Here is a 25,412-nt window from a genome sequence, read left to right as displayed (position 1 = left end):
GCTGCGGTCAGTGTAACCAGAGCTGGCCGGCCCTTGGGAGCGTGAATAATTTATCGGGGAGAACCAGGCTGCTGGCTGAGAAGGCAGGGCAAGAAGGGGGCTTCTCGGTTCCAGCAGGGCCTGGTAAGGCCGACAGTCAGGTGGCTTCTGGGGGTGGGGACACGTGGGAACTGGGCCCCCGCAGGATGGGGTCTCGAGGGGGCATCCAGTCCCCCATCACCCCCTCTGATGCTGCCTGCTCTCCTGCCTTGTTCTGGGCTGTGGGGCAGGGGGTTCACGCTTTCTGAGCCCAGAAATGCCGACACCGCGCCCCCCACTGCTCCTCCTGGAGCTGGTTTCCAAATTGAGGCCTGGCCACTGTTATCTCAAGAGAGTCTCACAATGGGCTGTGGGGTGGGAACTGTCATCTCCATTCTCCAGATGAGGAAACAGCCTTGGAGAGGAGAAGTGACTTGTTCAAGGTCAACCAGCTTGGGACCCTGGAACCAGGCTCCAACCCAGGCCTGCGTGGTCCGGAGCCACATTTCTTGCTAGTGCTAGGCCTTCCTCGCCTCTGGGCTCCTGGGCATTGGGCCATCGTGTGGGAGGGGAACAGCTCTGGACACTGGCCAGAGGCAGGGGCTTAGCCAGGCTGACCCCAGAGTCTGGGCCTTCCAGGAGCTCTGGGGCAGAGGGCCCTACTTGAGCCACTGAGCAAGCCAGAGGCCCTGATGTGCTGGTGGAGGTCGCCCAGGCCGTGTCCCTGCTTGGGCCCCACCTGGACTCTTGGTCAGCCTGGCCCCTGTCCCTCAGGACAGCATGCACTGACTTGTCCGTTCATTTGTTCAGAAGCATCTGCTGGAAGCCTGCCATGAACCAGGCGCTGTCTAAGCACTGGGGACACAGCTAAGGAAACAGAAACCTGCCCTCGTGGCGCTGACATTCTGGGGGGCGGGGACTGGCAACAAACAAGGAGAGTGAGCGAAAGATACAACCGGTGGGATGGCGTGAGCGCTGGCATTGGAATAGCGCAGGGACGCGGCATCGAGACTCGGGTATACAGCCCCGAACAGGGCCTGGGTGAGGTGCCCTGGAAGTGACACGGGGGCCGAGAGTTGCAGGAGGGGAGGGAGGGAGGCCTGGGGGAGGCACAGCGGTCCGGACGTGATGGAGGAACAGCAAGGCCAGGGTGACCGAGTGCAGTGAGGGGCGAAGACGGGGGGTGGGGCAGAGGTCAGGGGTGAGGACTTGGCCACGGCTGTGGCAGAGAGGGATGGAATTGGACCTCCTTGGTCTTCACAGGATCCCTCTCGCTGCCACAGGAAGGACGGATGGCAGGGGCTGAGGGCACAAGCGGTGGCTGTTGTGGGAGCTACCGTGGCGGTCCGGGCGAGCGACGCTGGGGCCTGGGCCAGGCTGGGGCAGTGCGGTGGACAGAGTGCTGGGATGCTGGTAGATTTTGCAGGTGGAGCCTGCAGGCAGCTCACGAGCACCTGCACGGTTTCCTTACTGAAGCAGGCGGGAGAGTGGAGGCGGCCAGTGGAGGTGAGGGAGGCCGTGGGTGGAGCCCTGCACGTGGTGATCTCGGACGTCCGCCGTCCAGGGAGTTGGCGGGACTCGCATGGCTGTCAGGGAGTCAGCGGCGTCTGGGTGGTGCTGGGGCCACAGTTCGGCAGGATGGCACCGGGGGTGGGTGCACGTGGAGGACGGGCCCTAGGAGTGAGCCTGGGGCTGCACTGTTTGGGGCCAAGCCGGCCCCAGAGACCAGAAGGGTGGTGTGGGCAGGCCCTGCTGCCGGCTGTCACCCAGGCCACCTCCCCAGAGCAGAGAGGAGCCGCGGCCTGGAATAACGATGTCGGTAATGACAATGATAAGAGCAGCTTATTCTCCGCAGGCCCTGTGCCTGGCTCTCTGTTTATCTCATGAAGGCGCCCGTTGGCCCCAGGAGCGGAGGGTGCCCTAGTGCCCACACGTACAGCTGAGGAGCCCAGGGCAGAGGCTGCATCCAGAACAGGGATGGGACCGACCCAGAGTACCGAGCCGCCCCTCCCAGCCCCCAGGCTCCTTCTCCGAGCAACGTGGGCGCTCCTATGGCTGGGCTGGCCGCTCTGGGCTTCCGTCTCTTCATCCGGACAGTGGGCTTCGGAGCCCAAAGACGCCTGCCTGAGGTTCGCTGCAGCCCGGTGAGTCGCTGGCCAGCGTCCAGTGCTGGGCTTCCAGCTGTTCTCCTGGGCAAACCACAGGCCACCGAGGACCCCCAGTGTGGGCAGGCAGAGGTGTGCCTCTGGGTGGTGTCCCTGGGCCCCCCTCCCGTCCTCACTTTCCTCAAATGTCACGTGGAGCCGGGGGGTGGGGTTGCACCCTGCAGTCTCTAAGGGGAGCCCCCTTCTCTAGCTGGTTCAGGGTCCCGCCTCCCTCTTGGGGTCCCTGGCCTCTGCTGCAGGCACAGAGCAGGTGTCAGGGAACAAGTCTCTCACTCATTCATGTGTCACCTGCCACATGCCAGGCACCGTGCTTGGCTCCAGGGGGCCACAGAGTCGAGCAGAACCAGGCATGGCTTCCGCCCCCACTCAGCTCCCAGTGTCAGGGGGACATGGATGTTAAGTGAAAAGCCACACCAACAAGGGGGGAGCTACAGCCGTGGGAAGAGCCGTGAAGGCCAGGCCACGACGCAGGTGGGCGGACGCTGCATGGGGAGGCCAGGGGGTTCCCTGAGTTTCTGACCCTGAGCCAAGATCTGAGGGATGAGGGAGCTAATCAGATGGAAGAGGGAACAATGTTGGGGCAGAGGGAAGAGTATGTGCAAAGGCCAGGTGGTGAGAGAGGTGGAGTGACGTGGGGCATGTGGAGTGGCAAGTGGCCAGAATGGGAGCTGGGGTGGGACTGTGGTCTCCATCCCTATGGCAGCAGCGAACATGGCAGGGCTTTGAGCTGTCAGGGATGCTGCGAGCAGGTCTGGAAATAAAAGTAACCAGCACCGCCAAGCTTTCCGACGAGCCGGGCTCAGGGCCAAATGCTCTCCCCCAGGATCTCACTAGATCCTCACAGTGTGTAGGGTGGAAGCTGCCGTTCCTGCTGTGTAGATGAAGGGTCTATAAAACAGGTCTCAGGGAGGTTAGGTCGCTGAGCGAAGGGCCCACAGCGAGGACCCGACCGCCTGCTCCAGAGCGTCCTGCGCTCACCTGCGGCCTCACGCTGCTCCTTGCGTGGCCGTCCTGGACCAAAGCTTTTGGGCCACTGTGTGGAGGATGGGGCGCGGGGGACAGTGGCTGTGCCGGGGTCAGCTGTGGCGGGGGACACGCTCAAGTCAAGCGGGCAGCCCCAGAGAGGGTTGTGTGGGGCCTTCGGGGCTGGCCCGGTGCCTGAGGCCAGGTGGGAGGTGTGGGAAGATGACAAGTTTGGTCTGAGACGCAGAGGGTTTTGGGGTGACCGTGGGCCATCCAGGTGGAGAGTTGGGGAGGCAGTTTAGCCCTGCAGGTCGGGGGTGACAGGGTCAAGGCTGTCTAGGAGAGGGACAGAGCGAGAAGGGGGGACCCCAACTCTGGCCTTAAGGACTGTGTGCCAAGGAGGCGGGGAGGGGCTGCCGAGGAGGGGCCCAGGGGAACGAGGTTAGAAACCTCGCAGCTCTGCAGCGGGTGGCATGTGGCCTCTGCAGGAGCTGTTCTGGCAGCACGCTGGGGAAGCTGAGGGCAGAGGGTGGACATGGGGAAGCCAGGCCGTGACTGGTGGGGGGGAGGGGGTGGCCACAGGGAATGATGCATCCGGGAGGAGTGAGTTTTCAGTGGGGAAGGCCCAGCAGGAAGGCGGCCGTCTGCACACCAAGGAGTGAGGCCTCGGGGCACCTCGATCTCTGACTTCCAGCCTTCAGAACTGTGAGAACATCTTGTCCATTGTTTAAGCCACCAGCCTGCGTACTTTGTTATGGTGGCCCCGGCTAGGCCCAGGAGGATGAGTCACACAGACCCACTGGCAAATCCTCAGGACAGACCCAGGAGAGAGCATGCGAGAGGAGTGAAGGCCCTGAGGTGGCCTCTCCGTTGTGGAGGGAGGGGTGGCTGCAGATGAGTGCGGGGCGTTGGGAGTTTTCCAGCCGGGGTTCGAGGGGGCAGGGCCGTTTCAGAGGCTGGCAGTGGCACAAGGAGGCGCCCACCTTGGGTGGTGTAAGCATCCCCCCGGGGCCGGGCCACATGGGATCTTGAGGAGGACAGATGAGCTTAGGGATTTTTGCCAAAGAAGGTTTCTGAAATGAGGAAGCGGGGAGTCTAAGGTGGAGAGGAAGGGACACAGGGACGAACACGGGGATGTGGATGGACATCCGTGTCCTGAGCCCTTTGGCACCCAAGTCTCGTAAAACTGCAGGCCGGGCCCCCTGGGAGTGCAGCCCTGCAGCCAGGGCAGAGGGACGTGTGGGTACTGCTGACCTTCATAAAGACAGGCCGTTTGAGCAGAAGGGACCTGGGGTCACCCTGGCCAGAGCCTCCCTGCACAGAAGGCCCAGGAGGATGAGTGATGGCAATAGGGGGCGCCTGGGACAGGGGCTGACCCTTGGGGTGCACCTTGGTGGTGTGGGGCAGGGACTTTTGGGAGGTGTTGGGGGGCTGCACCAGCCCGAGGGATGCCTTCCCCAGCACGAGGCGCTGCGAGAGACCAGTTCATGCCGACCTACCGTCGCGCAGGCTGGACAGCCTAACCGTGCTGACCACAGATCCAAGAGGCCAAGGACCCATCACAAACGCACAGACTACCCTGGAAACAAGCCCACCCACGGGAGAGACGTGGGGGCCCAGTGACCGGAGCCTCAGACCCTGCCCCGCCAAGCCCGCACCGGCCAAGGAGGCCCAGACCTCTAGCCTCATCTCCATCCTTTCCCAGCCTGCTTGGGGGACACAACAGGCCTGGATCTGACGCCCTGTGAACCTGAGGCAGGAAGCGGCAATGACCATCGCCCAGGCAGAAACCCTCCCTTGGGACCTTGCGGCTAGGCCTTGTGGCAGGAGGTGGGGCCAAGGTAAGCAGCCCACCGTCGCCGAGAGGAGGACGGCGCTGGGCATCGATCATGTCATCTTACAGATGAAGAAGCCGAGGCTGAGACAGACCTCACGGTGAGGGAGCAAGGCCACAGGTCAGCCACCACCCCCTCCCCCTTCCCCCTTCCCCCTTCCGCCTGGGGGTGCTAGTCGGAGACCCCAGGGGTCCAGGGCCGGGTCACCTTACCTGGGTCCAGTGGCCTGCTCCCTGCCCGCATGCCGCCCGACGGGGGTCCTTCGGCCGGGCCCCAGGAGTGCGGCTGCCAGTGGAGAAGCTGCGTCTGTATCGTGGGCGGCAAGCCCAGCCCCCCACGCTGCCCGCCTGGGGCCCCCATGCATATTTAACAACGTCTATTATTCCTGTTTTGTCACCGGAAAGGAGCCTGAGCTGCTGACAGAGAAGCCAAGAACAGCCGGAGAGCTGGGCAGTGGGCCTGCTCCACAGCCCAGCCCCCGGGGCTCTGCCCCACCTGCTGGCCCAGTGCCTCCGAAAACCTGTTGCCACCTGCCCCAAAGGCTGCAGGGCCGGGAGGATGTCTTCTCATTGGCTCAGCAGCCTCAGCTGGGGCTCCACTCCCAGCTCTGCGCTCACAAGCCGTGTAGCCGAGGGCAAGTCGCTGCCCCTGGAGCCCAGGCCGCTCGCAGGCCCGCACGGCGCCTCGCATCACTCCTCACAGAGGCCCCCCTGAACCCCAGGCTTGGGCCTGCTTCCCCAAGGCCCAGGATCCGCACACTCACTGCTGCCCCGACCCAACCTGGCAACCGAGTTCAGCAAACTCACAAAACTGTCCTTAGTGAACAGGCATTGTTTCCACTTTTTATTTCAGGAAGGAGAGCCGAGAGATTTGGGGGTGCAGGGTGGGGTGGTATTTAGAGAAAACGCAGAGCCCAGACTCCAAATCCGCCACCCCAGGTATCTGCACCGGGCTGGGTCCTGGGCTCTGTGCTGGGCAGGGGGTGCCCTGGGAAGGGGTGGCCCTTCGGGACTGGTCAGGCTGTGGAGGGCATGAGCTGGGCCTTTAAAGCCCCAGATCTCTGGTTTCCATCACGGGGCAGCCCTGGGGTGGGGGGTGGATAGGGGGTTTTGTCCTGGGCAGCCCCCTCCCTGAGAACCAGAAAAACCGGCAGGAGCTGAGGGGCCGCCAGGGACCCAAGTAGGCCCACGGCATCAAGCCAGCCATCTGCACTAGGCCCTAGCTGGGGACAGGTGGGCAGCTTGCTCATTCTGCACTGGAAGGCGCGGGGAGGGGGGGGAGAAGGCGCAGGCCCAGGGACCCAAATAGGACCCCTTCCAGAGTCCAGTCTCATGGGAAACACCGCCAGCCCAGCCCAGCCCCAACCTCGTCCTAAGGCCCCAGCATGCTGTCCACCATCTGCCCATTGAAGAAATTTCTGCAAGCAGCAGAGACACGAGAGACCCCTTCCTGGGGTGCATTTGTATTTCCCCACTTTAGGCTCTGGTGAGTCCCACTGGGGGCGGGGGCGGGGCCACTACTTCTTCACGATCTGGATGACGTCCTCGTGCTCCATGGTGTGGGTCAGGCCCACCCGCTGCGGGCTGTACTTGGTGCTGGTGCCCTGAGTGGGGAGCGGGACGGGGGACCACATCAGCCTCTGTACCCACCCGGCCGAAGCTGACTGTCACTGGAAGGGGGTGGAGGTGCAGATGGGGGGTCTAGAGTGGGGGTCCCAGCGCCAGCAGACCCCGCAGCCTCTGACAGCAGGACTCCCAGCGGTCCACCCGGCCCGGATCCCGAAGCGGGAGGGCCGTGTCTGGTCTGGGTCAGCATGCAAACCACACACCCCGCGAGCAGGACTGACGGACACCCCAGTCCCCATGCGGAAGGACGGAGCTCCTGCCTGACCCTGAGGCTGCCCCGGGCGACCCTGCCTGCCTCCCGCCCAAGACTCACCCACACCAGCGCGTACTTGAACTGGCTGGCGAGTGACCGGTGGATGCGGTGGCACTGGGGGACGGGAGAGAGACGGATGGTGAGCTCGGGCTGCGCCCAGAAGCAACTGGGCCCAGGGCAGGTGCTCTGGCGGTCCCCACGCAGCCTTGTGCTCACAGCTGCTCTGGCGCTCCCGCTTCCTGCCTCTATGGGGCCGCGGCCGCTGAAGGACCTGGGCCCGCCCACCCACCCTGCTGGAAAGGCAGCCCTGACAGGTGCTCTGGCAGGTGGATGAGGGCTGTCAGGGTCCCCACCGGGCCTGCCTCTCTCACCTCCTGCCGCCCTGACCCGGAACCTCCCACATAACACGTCACCCCCAGCCCAGGATGGCCCACATCCTGTAGCAGTCCCGAGTAGGGACAAAGGTCACAGGAACCCAGCGCTGTTAGGAGGCCCGAAGGGAAGAACTTGGAGGGCAGCCAGCTCTTCCGCCCGAGAATGTGGCCCCCTGGCTGCACGGGCTGGGCGGGCGCGGTGGAGGCGGCCGGGGTGAGGATAGTGCGACGTCGCCTGTCCTCCACGTGCCCACAGCCTCACAGGCCCTGGGCAGAGACCAAATTCCTGAGCCCAGACATCAGGCCTACAGGAACGTTTCCGGGGGGCCATCCTGATCTGGGCCTCCTCTGGGTGACCAAGGATGCGTGGCCACAGCTGAGGACACTGCCGGCAGGGACGAGCACAGACACACACACACCCGTCCCGACACTCGCTGTTTTCTAGACCAAAAGACGAAATCTGACGGTCCAGGTCAGCTCTGCCTGCAAATGCGCTTGCCTCCGAACGACAGAACTAGACCTGCCTGACAAGCTCAGGGTCACACAGTTGCAGAGTCGTCCCGGGACCCTGGGAGCCCTCGAGGCAGATGGGGAGGGTGCCCTCCAGTTTGCTGCAGGTCCCATCGTGCCCTGGCATCCCTGACACCAAAGTCAGTAGGCGCTGTTTCCCACTGAGCCTGCTCCACGGCTCTCCCTGGAGACAAGCGTTCCTATGCACTTGTGTCTCTAGCAATGAGGGAGGATGGAAGGCCACCCAAGCTGCACCGCACAGCATGTGGGATTCAGTCCCCCGACCAGGGATTGAACCTGCGCCCCCCCTGCAGTGTAAGCGCAGAGTCTTAACCACTGGACCACCAGGGAAGTCCCCTAAGGTCATCCTTTTTAATACTGTTTGTGGATGGGAGACCCTTGAAGCCCACAGTGTCTCTCACCCCTGCCGGCCCTGCCAGGTCCTTTCTGCCCCTGGGGCTTATGGCCCGTGATCCTGTGCAGGCAAGGCTCTTGTCAGCTCCACTAGGTGGACTGCAAAGGCCCCGGGGGCTCCGTTACCACCAGATGAGGTTACCCCTCAACGTTAGTATGTGGGCGCCAGGGTGCAACCCCATGTCTGACTGGCTTCTCTACTTTGGGTCTGTGGTCAGCACCCAGGCAGGCCTGTGTGCACAGCATGGCACCTGTGATAGGTGAGTATCCAGGAGGGGCTGAGGTCCTGCAAGGCAGGCCTCGCTGGGACAAGATCCAGGCTCTGGAACCAAGGGCCCCGCAGGCCCCTCCCCACCTTCTAGCACCTGCTGCCTTCGACCCTGCGACCCTCCGTGCCAGCTGGCAGCCAACGGCCCACAGTCCATGTTCGCTCCTGCCTCGGGCCTTTGCACCTGCCGCCCCACTGCCTGGAAGAGCCTTTTGCTCCTGGCCTCTCCAGCTTTCCTGCCAGGTGTGGCGGAAGCCCCACGTCCTGAGAGGGCCAGGGCATGTGCCAACGTGCTGCCAGCCACCCCCCACTGCACTCCCCTCGGTGTGGGACTGTTTAGCTGCAGGATTGGGTGGCTGGCATCTGTTGACCCCAAAGGACCCCAGTTCCGGCAGGAACCGGGGCTACTCGGCTGGACACCGACGCTCACTAGCACGTTGGGTGCACTGAGCCCCTGGGGGCGGAGCCGATGGGGCGCGTGGAGGGGCGGGCTGCGCGGGGGGCTGAGTGGAGGCAAGCATGGGGGAGGCCCAACTGGGAACGCACAACCCAGAATCGTCCTGGGCGGCAGCTCTACTGACCGAACGCCTGAATGGCCCCGAGGACCCCGCAGCCCTGGTGGGACAGGATGGTGACGACCGCTTCCCAGGCGTCTTCCCTGCACCGGGCAGCAAGCCGAGTGCCTTACCCGCTGGGCCCCATTCCACGCCGCCCCCTAACTGCAGCTGGGTGGCAGGACACGCGTCCAAGCACCCGACTGCAACGCGGCGGCTGAGGGCCGGGAAGACGTCAGGCAGGGCCCCGGGCGATGGGCAGAGCTCCCCCCACCCCGGCCTGGACAGGTCTCCTCAACTCACCACGTGCTCCACAGAGGCCCCTTTCCGGAGGATGATGGCGTCTGTGAAGTCCGGCCTCTCTGCACAGACAGGCGGGGCGGGGCGGGAAGTCAGCAGAGTCAGGGCCCACTGCCACGCAGCCCCCCTCCGCAGGAAGCGGAGGCCCTTCCAGTCTCCGGCTTTGGCCTGCGCTTCCCCCACTCCCGGGCACACCCTCGCTAAGAGCCCCGAACGGACTTCTACGGCCTTGACTCAACACAGAAAATCAAACTACACCCCAGTCCAGGGAGCAACCTCCTGCAAACCCATCAGCCACAAGAGCCCCGGCCGAGGGGACCCGCAGGAGAACCCAGGCTGGACCGGCTCCGGCCGGCAGCCTCACCTCCCTCTGCAGACACGGCCAAGGTCGACGCAAACTGCCCAAGCTCGGCCGCTAGGCCGTGGGATGTGAGGCGTGTGCACAGGGGCTGGGACGTCGGGGAGGCCCCCGTGTGCCCAGTGCCCTAAAGCCTTGACGTAGCGTCTGTCACCGCTTGGGGAGCCACTGCTGGCGGTGTCTATCCCATCCCCACATCCCCCTCAAGGCCAGCAGCCCCAGAACTCGGCATTCTTTGCCACAAGGGCTCAGGCCGAGGCCTCTGACAGGCTGCGGTAGAGGGTGGTGCCAGCTCTGAGATGGGAGAAAGCTGTCGTGTAGAGACTGGCTGGGCCGGGGCTCTGGGCGCCGCGCGCGGACCGGGCGGCCCGGGGGAGGGGGAGGCCCGGCCGCTTCTCGGGCCGTGTGGCCCTGACTCACGGCCTCTCTTCTTGGTGTAGATGCAGGTCAGGGCCAGGTACTCCCAGAGCATCTCCAGCAGATAGTCCAGGTTCAGCTTCATGCCGCAGCTGCCGGGAGGAAGGGGCCGGTCAGAGCACCCAGGGCTCCCGGCACCCAGGCCAGTGCGGCCCAGCTGGCGCCCATGGGGCAGCACAACCGCAGGCCTGACGGCGCTTCAGCTGCCAACACCTCTTGTCACTGTCACGTTCACGCCCAGCACAGCCTGCCGTCTCTCCGGGGCCCTGTGGAGGGCACAGGGCACCTGTGGCAGCTGGGGTGGCCAGAGGCAGAGGATGACAATGCAGAGCCCACCCCCCGAGTGGCCCAGGGCTGCCCGGCAGGGGTTTCAGCAATGCGGTGACCCCTGGCTTGGTCCTTTGCCGCTGTACTGCCCTGAGTGGGGACCCGCCCTCCCCTGCGATGCACGTGAGCAGGTACAGGGGTGGCCTGCAGGGCCCTGAGGACGGGGCCCGGACGCAGCAGCAGGAGGGGAGCCGAGCTGTCCTGTGGGAAGGACACCCGCTCTCTGCTGCTCTTCATGGCTGCTAGGGACGCCCGGGAAGCAGTCCTCGCGTGGGCCCAGGAGCCCGCTCCTCCTCAGTCCCCAAGGTCCCGCTCCCCAAAAGCCAAGCGCCACCGTGACGCTGCAGAGCACCTGGGTGGAGCTGGGGAGCCAGCAGGGTGGGCACAAAGCCAGGCTGCCCCGACAGAGGGCCCACAGCCATGGCGAGCCCGAGTGCAGGCGGCTCCCAGGACCCGGCCCTCAGAGAAGCCCCCACCTGAGGACTTCAGTCCCTTCTCCCCGCCCCCACCAGCGGAGGGGACAGAAGCCACATCTTCCAGGGCCTCAGGAGCAGCGGGCTACAGCCTGGCTCTCTGGGGGTCTGCAGTTAACTGCTAAGCCACGAAGCCGCTAACCACTCTCACTCCCAGACCTTGGTGGATGAAGTCCTTCTGTTTTCATAACCAGAGCTTACCCCGTCACCCACCTGGCCCAGACAGGTTAGGGGGGACTCGGCCACGGTCACCAGCAGCTACCCCGGGGCGCACAGAGGCCTGACACATGGACCCCCACTCAGAGAGGGCGGCCACGAACCTCACCTAATGACCACGCTGTCAGGTTTCCGGGCCAGGCGGTCCACTTCCTCCATTGAGATCTGGTCGATTTTGTTATAAACCTGGGGTTGGAAAGGGGGAGGAGGTGTTGGGGAATGAGAGGAAGAGAGCAGTGTGGCAACAGGGCTCCACCCGCTGACTCAAGGATGGGGAGAGGCTGAAGGGGCCTGGGGGAGAGGCTGCGCTGGCGCTCTGGGGCAAGCCCGAGGCGCCTGCGGGACGGAAGCAGCCCCTGGGGTGAGGGCTCCCCTCCCACGTGGCTGCCGCGGGGGCTGGTACCACTTACATACAAGCAGGGCATGTACACGCGGTTGCCCATGATCACGTCTATGAACTCGTCCGGGGAGCAGTCTTCTCGGAACAGCACCTCCGCGTTGAAGATCTCTGAGGGGCCAGGGTTAAGGGCAACCTGTGCGCCAGCAGCACCCCCCCCACCCCCGCTGCCAGCAGGGCCTGAAACAGCCGATCGCGAGAGACGCTGCCAAGAGGGACTGTAAGGTTATCCGCTTCCACAGTTTTACAGGATTTTAACGTTTGGGGAGCTCCCTCACTTTTCTCAGGGAAGCACAACGTGTAAGGGGTTCAATATTTTAAATCTTTGCTGTTACAACAGAAGAAATGACGCCCTTGCCAGGATCGCCAAGGCAGCCAGTTCCAGAGGCCGGAGCACTGGTCCCGCTCCCACTACAACGCGAGCTGCCCCCTGCGGCCGCCCTGCCTCCGCTAAAACCACCGCCCCCAGCCTGGCCCCCCCCTGCCCCCTGGGGTCGCCCCGAGGCCTCCGCAGCCCAGGAGGCCCTGTCCCTCGCCATCTCGTCTTCCTTCCACACGTGACCGGCCTTGTACCCTGCAAGGAGCCAGGGGTGCACGGCTATGGCCCGGCCAGCCTGAAGCTTGGGGAGCGTGAAGCAAAGGGGACAGAAGTGCCTCGTGTGAGCTGGCCGCAGCTTTCCTGCGGCTTGGACGGAGCTGGGTGATGTGGGCAGTCTGCGTCACCCGGGCCTCTGCTGCCCGAGGACCACGGCCCCCCTCTCGCACCTTCGGGAAGGATGCTGTACTCGTGCAGGATCAGCTGCACCAGCTTCTCTGAGCACTGGGTCAGCGTGACCGTCGAGTTGAAGGAGATGCCGCCTCCTTTCTTGGGCTGGAGGAGAGAGGGAGGGGTGATGCTGACAGAGCGGCAGCCGCAGCCCGCACCGCTCACCCTGCGGCCGCGGCCGGGCCCACCCCCTTGCCGAGGCCTCACCTTGAAGTAGATGTTGGGCTTGTGCTTGTTGAGGCGGATGCCGACCGACCCCAGCTCCTTCTCCAGCAGGGACCTGGTGGAGTCCCCGTGGCCTTCACAGGTGCCCGGGGCAGGCCGTGCGGCCCCCACCCTCCACGGCCGGCCCCCCCGCACCCGCCACCAGCCGCCGAACGTCCCCTCCCAGCAACCAAAGGCGCTGAGGACGAGCCCCAGACCCTCGGGCCAGTCCGAGGGGAGATCGCCTGCTGTGCCCTCAGCCGCAGGCCAGGGCGTGAGCAAGGCTCTGCTGTCTGCAGCCGGGCTCCTGGCAGACGCTGGGCAGCAATGGGGCACCCAGGCCCCCGCAGGCAGGAGCCAGAGCCAGGGTGGCACGGCACAGCCCCATCCTCCAGACGCAAGCCTCTCGGGGAGGCTGCCCCAGGCCGCCTGCACTGGGTGTAGCCGTGGACAGTCCTGCCACTGCTCCCACATGGCAGAGCGCCAAGCACCCCTGGAACCACCCACCACGAGCTCAGGGACACACGGGCGGTAGCCGCAGTGTCCTGTTCCCCCCACAGGGCCTTCCCAGGCGTGTCAGCCTGCCCCATCCCAAATGCGGACCTCTGCACCTCTCCCTTGGTGGCGTCCAGCATCATGATGACGACGTCGGCTGTGCGTGCCACGGCGATCACCTGCCGGCCACGGCCCTTCCCTGGTCAGGAGGGCGGAACGTGGTTACACAGTGACATGGGCAGGACCGCGGGACGCCCGCAGCCCATGGCGCAGGCTCTTGCCCCTACAGGCCCGCGCGGTCTGCCGTGCGCCGCCCCCAGGCAGGTACTTCTCCTGAGCCCTGTCTCACTCGTGGAAATGTGTTCTAGGAGCAACTCCGACACCAGCGCCTGGGGAGCAGAGGCGCCCCCCGCTGCCCCCCACCCCCACCCCGCTCCACGGGCCGAGCGGGGTGATCCTCCACCAGCTGCTCACTCAGCCTGCAGAGCCACACTGGGCAGTCGCTGTTATCTACCTGGTCCAGACACCAGAAAACCGAGGCCTGGCTTAGAAACACTCAACCACTTGCCCAAGACCACAAAGCTACGTGGTTCCAGGATGTGACGAGTCTGCCCCTCCCAGAACGAGGGTTACGGAAAGGAAGCAGCAGAAGGCACAGGGAGGGGCTGTGGAGCCGTCACCAAGGTCAGACCCTGCCATCGGACAGCCAGAGAAGGCAGGCACCAGGCCAAGGTCACACAGCCACTTGGGGACTGGGGTCACAGCCGGGGACCCGGTGGTCTCCAGGGGCCTCCTGACTACAGCGGGTGAGCCTCCCCCGTGGGGGCCAGGCCTCCTCCTGCTGGCTGGGATGGCAGGTTCCTGGGGGACCACCATCGCTCCCCACGCCAATCCAAGTAGGCAGGACCTCGCCCTGATGAGGGCGGTGGGCACGGGACCCCCAGGAGGAGGCTCCAACTCCAGTCCCGCACTGCACAGGTGCACGGTCGTTTAGGGCAGACGCTCAGCCGTCCGTCCCCACGCTCCTCCCGGCCGTGAGAAGGAAATGACGACACTCGCTCAGTCACAGGGGTGTCAGAGGATTAAGCGAGACAACGGTCCGCACGGAGCTGGCACCTGGCAAGGGAGGGACGACCCCAGCGGGCAGCCACCTGCCACCAAAGCCGAGGGCGTGTCCCATCTCAGAGGACAGGGCTCCGGGGCTAGGGCTCCACTGCCGTGCGCCCGTCCCTGGCGGGGTCCACCACACACTGGACGTGGGAACCAAAACTGCCTGGTGAGCCGTGCGACCCTGGGCAAGCCACCCACCTCCTGGGCCTCAGTCCCCTCAGCTCTGAGGCCAGAGTCCCTCGGGAACAGAGCACTGGGCCCGGGGAGGGGCTGTGAGCCCAACCCTCCCGTGAACCGTCCACAGGCGCCCGCAGGGGGCCTGGGCTCCACCCCGCCCCCCCACCTGCTCCCCCTCCCACCTTGTGCTGCGCCTTCGATGATCCCAGGGAGGTCCAGGAGCTGGATGTTGGCGCCTTTGTACTAGGATGCAGGAAAGGAGGTAAGGCGGGGCCGGCGGGCTGTGAAGGGGCCTCCCGGCCAAGTGTGAGCCGCCGCCCCACCCCCCCAGCCTGGGCGGACCATGTCCCGCGAGCCAGCCGAGGGGCCGCCTGGAGGGCGGGAGTCTCTATAAGCCCCCGGCAGCCACTGCTGATGGTAACAGCTCCTCACGGTGGGAGGCCCAAGGCCACAGAACCCCCGTTGCCCAAGGCTCCAAAGCTTCTCAGGGAACAGGAGCCAGCCAGCCACGGGTGACCCGAGCCGGGGCGGCGCAGGGCAGCGGGTCACAGAGGGGCACCGGGGAGAGCTGTGCATGCTGGCAGACTCTCGGAACCAGCCAGGATTGCAGGACGGGCCAGGCGTCTCTGGGGTCCCGGCAGCCCCAGCCCCCAGCGGTGTCCATGCTTGAGGGCAGAGCAGCTCAGCCCAGAGCCTCCCCCGGCACACGAGACACACACACACACACACACACGCATGCGCGCGCACGCGCGCGCGCTCACCCTCCCTCCTGGGATCCGGCAAGCCCCGACTTACTTCAATGACCCCAGGGATGCAGGTCAGGGTTGTGAATTCATAGGACGCAGCCTCGCTGGCCGTGGAGGTGATCAGGCTGAGGAAGGTGGACTGGGAGAAAGCAGCTCGTTGCAGCGGGGGTTGTGCCCCGCCTCCAGGAGCCCAGGTGCGACGCGGGGAGACCCCCATCCCCCCGGCTGGGCTGTGATGACAACAGCTGGAAAAGTCACCTCTGGCCCTGCCTGGGGGGTTCAACACCACAGGGCCACCCTGTGCCTGAGGCCTCAGGCCTGCCTCGGGTGGACACAGGGACCTGGTTCCTAAGGGGGTTCCCCCGCTACATTGGGACCCATCCCCAGCTCCACGGAACCTCCAGACCCTCCTGGGCCCAGAAAACTTGGAGTAGGTGTCGGTCCCACAGCACACAGCTGCTGCTCCCAGGAGGGCAAGGAGGCAGGGACCCTCCTGCCTGAGAGCGCCGGCGGTGGCGCAGGGCTGCAAGGGAGGGAGGGAGGGGAGCAGGGAAGGATCCGGATGGGACCTCGTGGCCGGCCCACGGCGGGAGTGGGGCCACACCCGGCCGGGACTGAGAGACCCTGCCTTCGGTCCTGCTTCTGCTGGGGACCCGGGACCTCAATCCGGTCCCGACCTTGTGAAGGAGGTGACAAGGCAGGGGGAGTGCAGCAACCACAGTGATGGACACTGTGGCCCAGAGGCCAGCACAGCCGCGGGCAGTGCCACGAGGCCAGCCCGGCCCGGCCCGGCGCCCCCACCCTAGTCAGCAGGGAGCTGGGGCGCAGCTCGCTCACACGCCCTCAGGCCCTGGAACCCAAACAGGGCTCGTGAGAGATCATAGGCCTCAGGTCACAAAGTCTCTGCCCAGGGGGCCTCTTGGAAACTTGAGAAAACGTAAAAACCTGGTGGGGTAGACAGGTGTGGCCAGCCGGGCGGCCCTGAGAGCCGTGGTTGCCAGAGGCCAACCTGGGGGACACCCCCGAACCTGTCTGGCCCCTGCAGGAGGGCGTCCCGCGCCCTCCTGTGCTCAGAGAGCCCAGATTCCCAACAGGGCCCAGACCCCAAGGGCACAGCTCTCGGTCACTAGAGTGGCTCCTCCCAGCCTGGGCTTCTCACCCGGGAGAGAAGGCCTTGCAGGCTGGAAAGTAAGGTCGAAAGAAAAGGCTAAAACGAGCGAATCCACGGCAACACCCTAGGAGTCAAAGCCTGGCCGTGCTCGCCGGCCGCCCAGGGGTCACACCCGGTCAGTTCAAGGCGCCCCGCCACCCTCGCTCCCCGACGGCCTCCGCCTCAAGGTCCCCTCCTCGGGGCTCTGCTCACACACCTGCTCACAGGGCAGCCGCCCCGCTCCACGTGCCTGCCCTTCCCCTCTCCTCCGCGAGCTCGGGGCTGAGTGGGCAGGGGCAGAACATGCCTGGCACGAGGTGCACACTCAGTGAACATCTGTGCTTGGGGACAAGGCAGAGGCCAGCAGGGCCACTCCTGCTGAAGAGTCCCCACCGGGCCCAGGGAGGCTGGGTCTCCTGCGCCCTGGAGCCGGCTCAGAGAGGAGGGAGGGGGCGCGGCCGCGGCAGAGCGGAGACCAGCCACCTTCCTCCCCGAGGCCTGCGGTGCCCATCACTGACCTTACCCACAGAGGGGAAGCCGATCAGCGCCACGCGGGCGTCGCCCGACTTCATGACATCGAAGCCCTCGCCTTTAGATGAGGACGATTTGGAGGGTTCCAGGAGCTGGGCCCGATACTTGGCGAGTTTTGCTTTCAGCAGGCCCAGGTGATACTCGGTGGCTAAAAGACAACACAAGATGGAAGGTGAGTGTCCCGGGTGGGTTGGGAGGGTCCCGTACGCAACCAAATACACGCAGCCGAATGCTGGCCGGGACCCTCAGAGCCAGACAGCAACCGACAGACAGACACGACCCAAGGTCAGTGGTTCTCAGCCAGGGCGGCACCACTCCTGGGGGCATCCTGGAGGGCGTTTTCAGGTGTCGCTGCGATGGTGAAGTGATGGTGGTCTTCACGGGCACTTATCAGGCAGGAGCTGGGGAAGCCCGCAGCTCTGTAAGTCAGACCAGCAGAGCCAAGAACTGTCCCGTGTTGCAGGGCCACAGAGGGAACCTGGATCAGGATCTCTGGGGCCCAGAGCCTCAGAGGGCGTTTTTACAGCGTTGACAGACACTGACATTCCCAGGAGTGGAACTACTGTGTATGCTGAGGGAAGAGTATGGCATGTTTCGTTTGAAACTTTACCCAGACAGGCTTGCCTGCTTGGGACCCCAGGCTGCCAACAGGGAGGCCTCGTGGAGGGGACGTGAGTCACCCACACGACACACCTGCATCATCTGCACTGTGGCTACCACATGTGCAGCGCTGCAAACACCTCACCGCCTCCTTGTAACTCCACTGTATCTTGGCTGTGCCCCTACATTCACTTATGGAAATAAACCCTATTTTAATTATAAATTCCTTTCCTTTTCTCCTCCTTGATATCGATTTTTTCCAAATTCTCATGTACGTAAGTTACACTACTGATGGGGAGCTGCACTGCAGGGCAGCAGAGGGAGGGTACAGGACCTCAGCTACGTGTCATGTTGCTGTGGTCAGGTGACCGGCCTGGCCACTTCCCGTCTCCACCACTGTCCCTCTCATTGGCACAGTCCAGCCGCCCATTCTCGCCTCAGGACCTTTGCACTTGCTACCCCATTTCAACCTCATCTTCCCAAGGCTGACTCCTTCTCAGCTCCATGTCACCTCTTCAGAGAGGCCTCCCCTGCCCAGTCATGCAGAGGCAATGTCACGCGGAGCTTAAGGGCCTGTGTTGGAATTCCATCCTGAAATTACGGGCCATTTTACTTTGGAAAAGTTCCTTAACCTCCTCGTGCATCAGTTTCTTAATCTGCAAAATAGGGATGTTAGCAGCGATAACTACTTCTGCAGATGTCTGTAATTAAAGAAAGCTCTGCGAACGATGACCAGCACATGGTAAGCTCTCAATACGAGTCAGTTATTATTACTGTCTGCAGTAACCCCCACCCCATGCCAGGCCCCTCGCTGGTCCCATTTGTCTTCATGGCTTCTCAGCACCATTTGAAACTAGAGCCGACCCCGGAATAACACGGGTTTCAACTGCACGGGCCCACTTATACGGGAATTTTTTTCAGTGATGTCACAGTGCTACATGGTCTGCGGTGGACGGAATCTGTGGATGCGGAACCGTGGACATGGAGGGCCGGCTATCGGATGCGGCATTCTAAGATCGTGGGGTCTGCGGTGGGTCCCGGAACCAGTGCCCCCCTCCCCCATGCCGAGGGACGACTGAATCTTGTTTCTTTGCTTCCCTCCCTCCAGAAGGGCAGGATCCCCAGCTTCCGGTGTGGTGCTCAGGAAGTGTTTTGGCAACTGAATGAGTGAATTGAGGGCAGTGAGAAGTGGTCAAGGACAGGCTCAGCAAGTCGGGTTCACGTGGTCCTTTCTGTCACCCCGGCGCATGAGACCCTGAGCATCTCTGAAGGGAAGGACTAGGTCTTGATCCCTTCATCACCTTTACGTCCCCTCCTGGACCACTGCCCAAGCGGCAGCATCTCAAGCCTCCCTGCTACCTTCCTTGAGCCCCATGGGTGATGCTCTGCAGGGCAGCCAGGGGGAACTTTTAAAACAGAAGACTCTGCTGCTTAACACCCTCCACTAGCTTCCACTGCCCTTAGAACACAACCTGGACTCTTTCGCATGACCTACAAGGCCTACACGACTGGCCCACTCCTTTCCCATCCTGCACTCCAGCCCCAGACCTTCAGCTCCTTCAACAAGCCAAGTTCATTCCTGCCTCAGGTCCTCTGCACCAGCTGTTTCATCTGCCAGGAACAGTCTCCCCCCAGGTCTTTGCATGGCTGGTTCCTTCTTCTCATTCTGGTCTCAGCTCAAACGTCCCCACCTCATGGTGTTGTTCTCTGATCATGCCACCTAAGTAGCCCCAGCCCTTACCCCGACACGCTTGCGACATCACCCTAGTTTGTCTCCACAGCGTTTATTATTGGATGAAATTATCCTGTGTATTCAGCTACCAGTTTACAGATGGTCCACTGGAAGGTCAGCTCCATGCGGGCAAGGACGTGCCAGCCGTTCACTGCTTTAACCACAGTGCCTGGCACCTAGTAAGGGTTCCGCGAGTATTTACAGAATGAGAGTGAAGGCAGCCCCCCAACTTCACAGCCAAGGGACGACAGACACTGAGACCAACCACAGGCTTGCTTCCTGCTCCTGCAATCCCACAGCAGGGCTGGTCAGGCACTGGGCCTCGCCCACCACAGCCAACCACATCTCCCACTACTCCAGACCCTCCTTCTCATCTAGACTCTCCTCCTCCCTCTCCCATGAACACGCCGTGCTCACCTCAGCTCCCGTGTCTTTGCCTCAGCAGTGCCCCTCTCCTGGAATCCCGCCCCCAACCAGCTCAAGTCCCACCTCCTCCTGGAAGGCTCTTTGGGTGTCACCAGTCTCCTCTCCTCACTGCTCCTCTCCTCTGAGCTCCCGCCGCCCTTACAGCCTGCGCCCAGATTTGATGCTTCAAGCGCTACCTATGCTGCGGGATCCACTTTAATACCGGGCGCTCACGTGCGTCCAGTGCTTTGCAAACAGAATCCGGTTTAACTTAGTTGTGAGCTAAGAGGGCGCACGGGGTTATTACCCTCATTTGCAGAGGGGGACACTGAGGTTCCCAGAGGTGAGGTGACTTCCCGAGCTTTCACAGCAGGTACGAGGTGGAGCCGGGGTCCAAACCCAGGTCCGCCAGACTCAAGTCCTGACTGCCTCCACCCCACCGAGGGGCTCCGGGCAGCTGGCGAGGCTGTACCTGTGTGTGTGTGGGGGGGTCTCCTCCTGGACTTCCGCCCACAAAGGAGCAGAGCGCCAATCCACCAGGCCCGACCGCCAGGAGACCCGGCTTCGAACCCCGACCCCGCCTCTCCGGGTCGGATGCTTGCTCCGTATGCTGGGGTTCTCTACTCGGCCCCCTGGTCGGGCCCCGATCCGCACCCTTGGGATCCCGCCCGGCTCCTCCGGCTCCGGCAGCCCCCCCGCCCGCCGCAGACGCCCCGCCGGGCCGGCCCTCACCCTTGTTCTTCTGCGTGCGGGCGATCTCCTTCTCGATCTCGGAGATCTTCTCCAGGATCCCCATGGCGGCGGCTGAACCAGGCGCACAGGCGAGACAGACTGCAGCGGCTCCGCGAACTCCGGCCCGTCGGCGGCTGCAGATCAGCGTGCGCCGGAAGCCTACCGAGAACGGCGTCCGCGTGCGGCCGGAGCACCTGGATGCAGACTCCGGGCGGGCGACGTCGAGCGCAGTGCCAGATGCTATTGGTTCCGCCCGCTAGGCCGGCGGGGCTGGAGAGGGGTGGGGGATGGGCCGGGCCGGGGCGTGGTCAGGCCGGCGGGGGCGAGGCCAGGCGAAGATGTGCAGGAGCGGGGCGTGGGAGACCCAAAGGGACCGTCCCGCGGTGGACTCCGCACTGCGGGTCCCAGCGCAGCCGACTTCGCTGGTGTAAAGAAAAGGCGCTGAGCTGAAAGTCTGGTGGCTTATTTTGTATCGAGGTTAAATATGGGTCCCCAACCTAGCCTTACTACCCTGCCAACAGATGCCTCCTGATAGGACGCAGTATAGACAGCATCTGTTATGCGGAATTCTTGCCAAAATATACTGTGTTTGAATTTACACCCGAGGAAACATCAGACAAATCTAGAAAGTGGTACATTTTATGGGACAAGTGGCCTGTTTTCAAAATTGTCAATGATGTAGGTGGAGGGGCTGGCGGTGGGGAAAGGATTGTTCTAGATTAAGAGATGTTAAATATAATGTGTGGACCTTGCCTGGATTCCGGTTGAATTTTTTTTTTAAATATATTTATTTATTTTTGGCTGTGTTGGGTCTTCGTTGCTGCGTGCGGGCTTTCTCTAGTTGTGGAGAGCTGGCTTCTCACTGCGGTGGCTTCTCGTTGCACAGCACGGGCTCTAGGCGCGCAGGCTTCAGTAGTTGTGGCACGTGGGCTCAGTAGTTGTGCCTCGTGGGCTCTAGAGCATAGGCTCAGTAGTTGTGGTGCACGGGCTTAGTTGCTCCGTGGCATGTGGGCTTTTCCCGGACCAGGGCTCGAACCCATGTCCCCTGCATTGGCAGGCGGATTCTTAACCACTGTGCCACCAGGGAAGTCCCATCCGGGTGAAAATTTAAAAAGCAGTTATGAGAAGACATTCTTAGGACAATTGGGAAAAATCTGACTTTGGATAGAATATTAGATATTACAGAGTTATTGGTAATTTTCTTGGGTGTAATTATGTAGGAGATTTTCTTTATTCTTAGCAGATGCACGTGGTGGTGCTCAGGTGTTGTCTTTGTCTGCTCAGGCTTCCATAACAAAATACCGCTCACTTAAACAAAAGAATTTAATTTGCTCACAGTCTGGAGGCTGCAAGTCCCACATCAGGGTGCCAGAATGGTTGGGTTCTGGTGCAAGTCCCATTCCTGCCTTACAGACCACCGCCTTCTTGCCACGTCCTTACGTGGCCTTTCCTCGGGGAGTGTGCGCAGTGGGAAAGAGAGACAGAGAGAGAACTCGCTGGTGATTCTTCTTAGCCCCCTCTTATGACCTCACTTGACCCCAAAAACCTCCCAAAGGCCCATCTCCAAATACCATCACACGGGGGGCTAGGGCATCAATATATGAATTTGGGGAGGTGACACAAACATTCAGTCCGCAACAGGGGTAAAAGGTCATGATGTCTATACCGTACTTTCAAGTACGTGTGTGTATATATATATATATTCAGAGAAAGTGTGAAGGAAATGTGGCATTATGTTCACACTTGTTGAACCTGGGGGAAGGGTGTGTGTGTGTGTGTGTGTGTGTGTGTGTGTGTGTGTATGAGTTATTCTTTCAACTTTCCATGTTTTTTTTTTTTTTTTGGTACACAGGCCTCTCAGCGTTGTGGCCTCTCCTGTTGCGGAGCACAGGCTCTGGACGCACAGGCTCAGCAGCCATGGCTCACGGGCCCAGCCGCTCCGCGGCATGTGGGATCTTCCCGGACCGGGGCACGAACCCGTGTCCCCTGTATCAGCAGGCGGACTCTCAACCACTGCGCCACCAGGGAAGCCCTCCTGCATGTTTTTTATACAAAGTTGGGAGTAGGGAGCAGGTCACTGGAAATCACGCTGTGTTCAGATCCAAGGTTCGTAACTGTGTGTGCTTGGTTAAATTTCTTAACCTCTCTGAGTCTATTTCTACACCCTGAAAACGGGGATAACATGGTTGCTGTAAAAATGAAATAATAGATAAAGTTTGCTTGCTCATAAGTCCTCCTTGAATGCCAGAGCCACTGTCCATCACGTGTCCTCCGGGGGTGTCACAGCCTCCCCAGACTTAGCCCACGTTTACCAAACGCCTATTATGCACCAGGCTCCAGGCTGGACAGGGGTGTCGTAAGCTCCAGCTTGCCACTCTCCTCCTCCTCTGACAAAGCAAGGTTAGAAGTCATGCAAAGTGCCTGGCCCAGCGGCTCAAGCTTTTCATGGCAGGGCTGAGATGTGAAGTCCAGGGACCCCAGGGTAACAGGCAGACAGCGAGGAGAACATCTATGTCTACAGGCTCTGTGAAGTTCAGGGAAGATGGGAGGTGAAAGCCTCTGGGAACTGGGCAGTCCAGGCAAGCGTGGAGCCCTCGCCCGGTGCGGGGGGAAGGTCCTCTAATTCCCTCTGCCCCAAGACGCGGTTCCGGGCTTTGACTGCCACCACCCTTGTGCCCATGGAGGTGTGTTCACTACCGGTTTACATCTGGGAAGGTGGAAATGTCCTGGAATGCGACTCACCTTTCAAGAATCCTGGCATCTCTGCTGTTGTGTCTGCTTCACGCGCAATCCCCAGGGGTCTGTTTCTTCATAAATATTGTGAAATCAGGCCTACTCCCAGGGTCAAGGGAGAAAACCCAAATGTCAAGCGTTTTCTAGGCAACGAGGCCTTTCCTGCTTGGAAGGTCTGGGTCTTCCAAACCCAAACCTGGGACGCCAACGACCAACCTCGCGTGTTCATGTCACCCAAGGAATCTCAGAGTAAGAGTTTACAAGCTTCTGAAGTGGCTGCTAGTGGAACTGTAAAATATTTGATTTGTGCATCAAAGGATACTATCAACGGAGTGAAAAGGAAACCCACGGAATGGGAGAAATATCTGCAAACTATATATTGGATAAGGGGTTAATACCCAGAATATATAAAGAAGTCATTAGGGCTTCCCTGGTGGCGCAGTGGTTGAGAGTCCGCCTGCCGATGCAGGGGACACGGGTTCGTGCCCTGGTCCGGGAAGATCCCACATGCCGCGGAGCGGCTGGGCCCGTGAGCCAGGGCCACTGAGCCTGCGCGTCCGGAGCCCGTGCTCCACAACGGGAGAGGCCACAGCAGTGAGAGGCCCGCGTACCGCAAAAAAAAAAAAAAAAAAAGAAGTCATTAGTCAACAGCAACACAACCTGATTTTTAAAATGGATGAAGGACTTGAGTAGACGTTTCTCCAGAGAAGATATATGGATGGCCAACAATGAGATAACGCCTCACGCCCGTGAGGATGGGGTGTGTATTTGTGTGTCTGTGTGTATTTTTTATATATATATATATATATACATATATATAGAGAGAGAGAGAGAGAGAGAGAGAGGGAGAGAGAGAGGGAGAGGGAGAGAGAGAGGGAGAGAGGGAGGGAGAGAGAGAGAGAGAGAGAGAGAGAGAGAGAGAGAGAGGGAGGGGGAGAGAGAGAGTGGGGGAGAACAAGTGTTGGTGAGAACACGGAGAAAGTGGAACCCTTCTGCGCTGTTGCTGGGAATATAAAATGGTGCGGCCAACTATGGAAAACAGTATGCAGGTTCCTCAAAAATTAAAAATAGAACCACCACATGATGTGGCAATTCCACTTCTGAGTACGTATCCAAAAGTGAAAGCAGAGACTTGAAGAGGAATTTGTACATCCACGTTCATTATTCGCAATACCCCAAACTGGGAGTAACCCAAGTGTTTGCTGATGGATGAACGGATAAACAAAAGGCGGTCTATACATACAATGGAATATTATTCAGCCTTAAAAAGGAAGGAAGTTCTGACACGTTTAGTGAAACAGGCCAGTCACAAAAGGATAAACACTGGCAATCCCACTTACACGAGGTCCCTGGAGCCGTCAGGTCCACAGAGATGGGAAGTAGAAGGGTGGGTGCCAGGGGCCGAGGGTGGGGAGTTGGTGTTTAATGGGGACTGAGCTCCACTTTGGGAAGATGGAAAAGTTCCAGAGATGATGGAGGCGATGGGTGTACAACACGATGACTGTGCTTAAGCCACTGAACTGTACACTTCAAAGTGGCTAAAATGGTAAATGTACACTGTGAATATTTTACAATTAAAAAAAAAAACCTCAGTGTGTGTGACAGTGTGAAATAATTTACCCGCAAAGCCTTCTGAGCACTTTCCTTCCCTCCCACGCTTGCTCTGACTCCCCCTGGCCTCTACCTGTCCGTGCAAGCCCCTCCCCCAAGGTTAGAAGTGACCTTCACACGCTGGACCCCATGGTCAGCCCTGAGCGTCACAGACACAGTGGGTCCCTCCTTCTCCTGAAGGCCCTGCTGTCCCGCGGCCCGCAGGACCCCAGATCCCTGGCCTCCCCCGCCACCCTGCTTCCACCGCGGATCCCTCCTCCCATCCATGAGCACCCCCATCTCATGGTTTTTTTTTTTTTTTTTTTTTTTGCGGTACGCGGGCCTCTCACTGTGTGGCCTCTCCCATTGCGGAGCACAGGCTCCGGACACGCAGGCTCAGCGGCCACGGCTCACGGGCCCAGCTGCTCCGCGGCATGCAGGATCCTCCCGGACCGGGGCACGAACCCATGTCCCCTGCGTCAGCAGGTGGACTCTCAACCACTGCGCCACCAGGGAAGCCCCATCTCATGGTTTTAAACACCCTGTCTAGATGCTGACAGCTCTCCAATCCCCGTCTCCAGTCCAGACCTTCCTCCTGAAATTCAGGGCTGCACGGCCACCATCACTTGGAGTCTAACTTGTATTTCCCTCAGACTTAACGCGTCCAAAACTGAGCTCCACGCCCTCCCCTCAGACCCCCTCCACCGTCGGCCGCTGCACCTGATGACCCGCTGTCCTGGGCACCAGCCAGCTGGGAGCGGCCACGCGTACCCCCCCGACCCGGCCGCCAGAAACCCACCGCCCGATCCTCACGGGCCCAGGGCGACCACGGGCGGCCCAGTTAGAGCCGGACCAGCCTGTGGCCGCGAGTGCCCACCTGTGCCACGTGCACTGGAGACGCACGCGCAGCCCAGGTGCATCTTCCCAGGAGCCGCTCTCCATCACGGCTCGGTGCTTTCTTAGTTTCTTAGTCG

The 25,412-nt window shown here is 61.7% G+C and overlaps 1 protein-coding gene across 2 annotated transcripts; it reads right to left on the bottom strand.

The window, feature by feature from the left end:
- Positions 1 to 5,811: 5,811 nt before the first annotated feature.
- DRG2 (developmentally regulated GTP binding protein 2) lies at positions 5,812 to 20,315 on the bottom strand. 2 transcript variants are annotated; one of them, XM_067716427.1, is made up of 13 exons: positions 20,116 to 20,315; positions 16,634 to 16,794; positions 15,015 to 15,104; positions 14,402 to 14,462; positions 13,041 to 13,131; positions 12,441 to 12,513; positions 12,248 to 12,338; positions 11,481 to 11,578; positions 11,180 to 11,256; positions 10,058 to 10,146; positions 9,283 to 9,341; positions 6,936 to 6,973; positions 5,812 to 6,584 (listed from the first exon to the last, which is right to left on the bottom strand). In XM_067716427.1, the coding sequence occupies exons 1-13, from the start codon at positions 20,177 to 20,179 to the stop codon at positions 6,545 to 6,547; spliced, it is 1,032 nt and encodes a 343-aa protein (XP_067572528.1). In that variant the 5' UTR covers positions 20,180 to 20,315; the 3' UTR covers positions 5,812 to 6,544. The 2 variants fall into 2 exon arrangements, with proteins under 2 accessions (XP_067572528.1, XP_067572527.1); XM_067716426.1 differs by having other exon boundaries at positions 6,920 to 6,973; positions 20,116 to 20,313.
- Positions 20,316 to 25,412: the final 5,097 nt, after the last annotated feature.

This window comes from Pseudorca crassidens, chromosome 19, assembly GCF_039906515.1.
Source record: "Pseudorca crassidens isolate mPseCra1 chromosome 19, mPseCra1.hap1, whole genome shotgun sequence".
Classification (NCBI taxonomy): Eukaryota; Metazoa; Chordata; class Mammalia; order Artiodactyla; family Delphinidae; genus Pseudorca; species Pseudorca crassidens.
The sequence above is the reverse complement of the archived record's forward strand: the minus strand, read 5'-3'. Positions and strand labels throughout refer to the sequence as shown.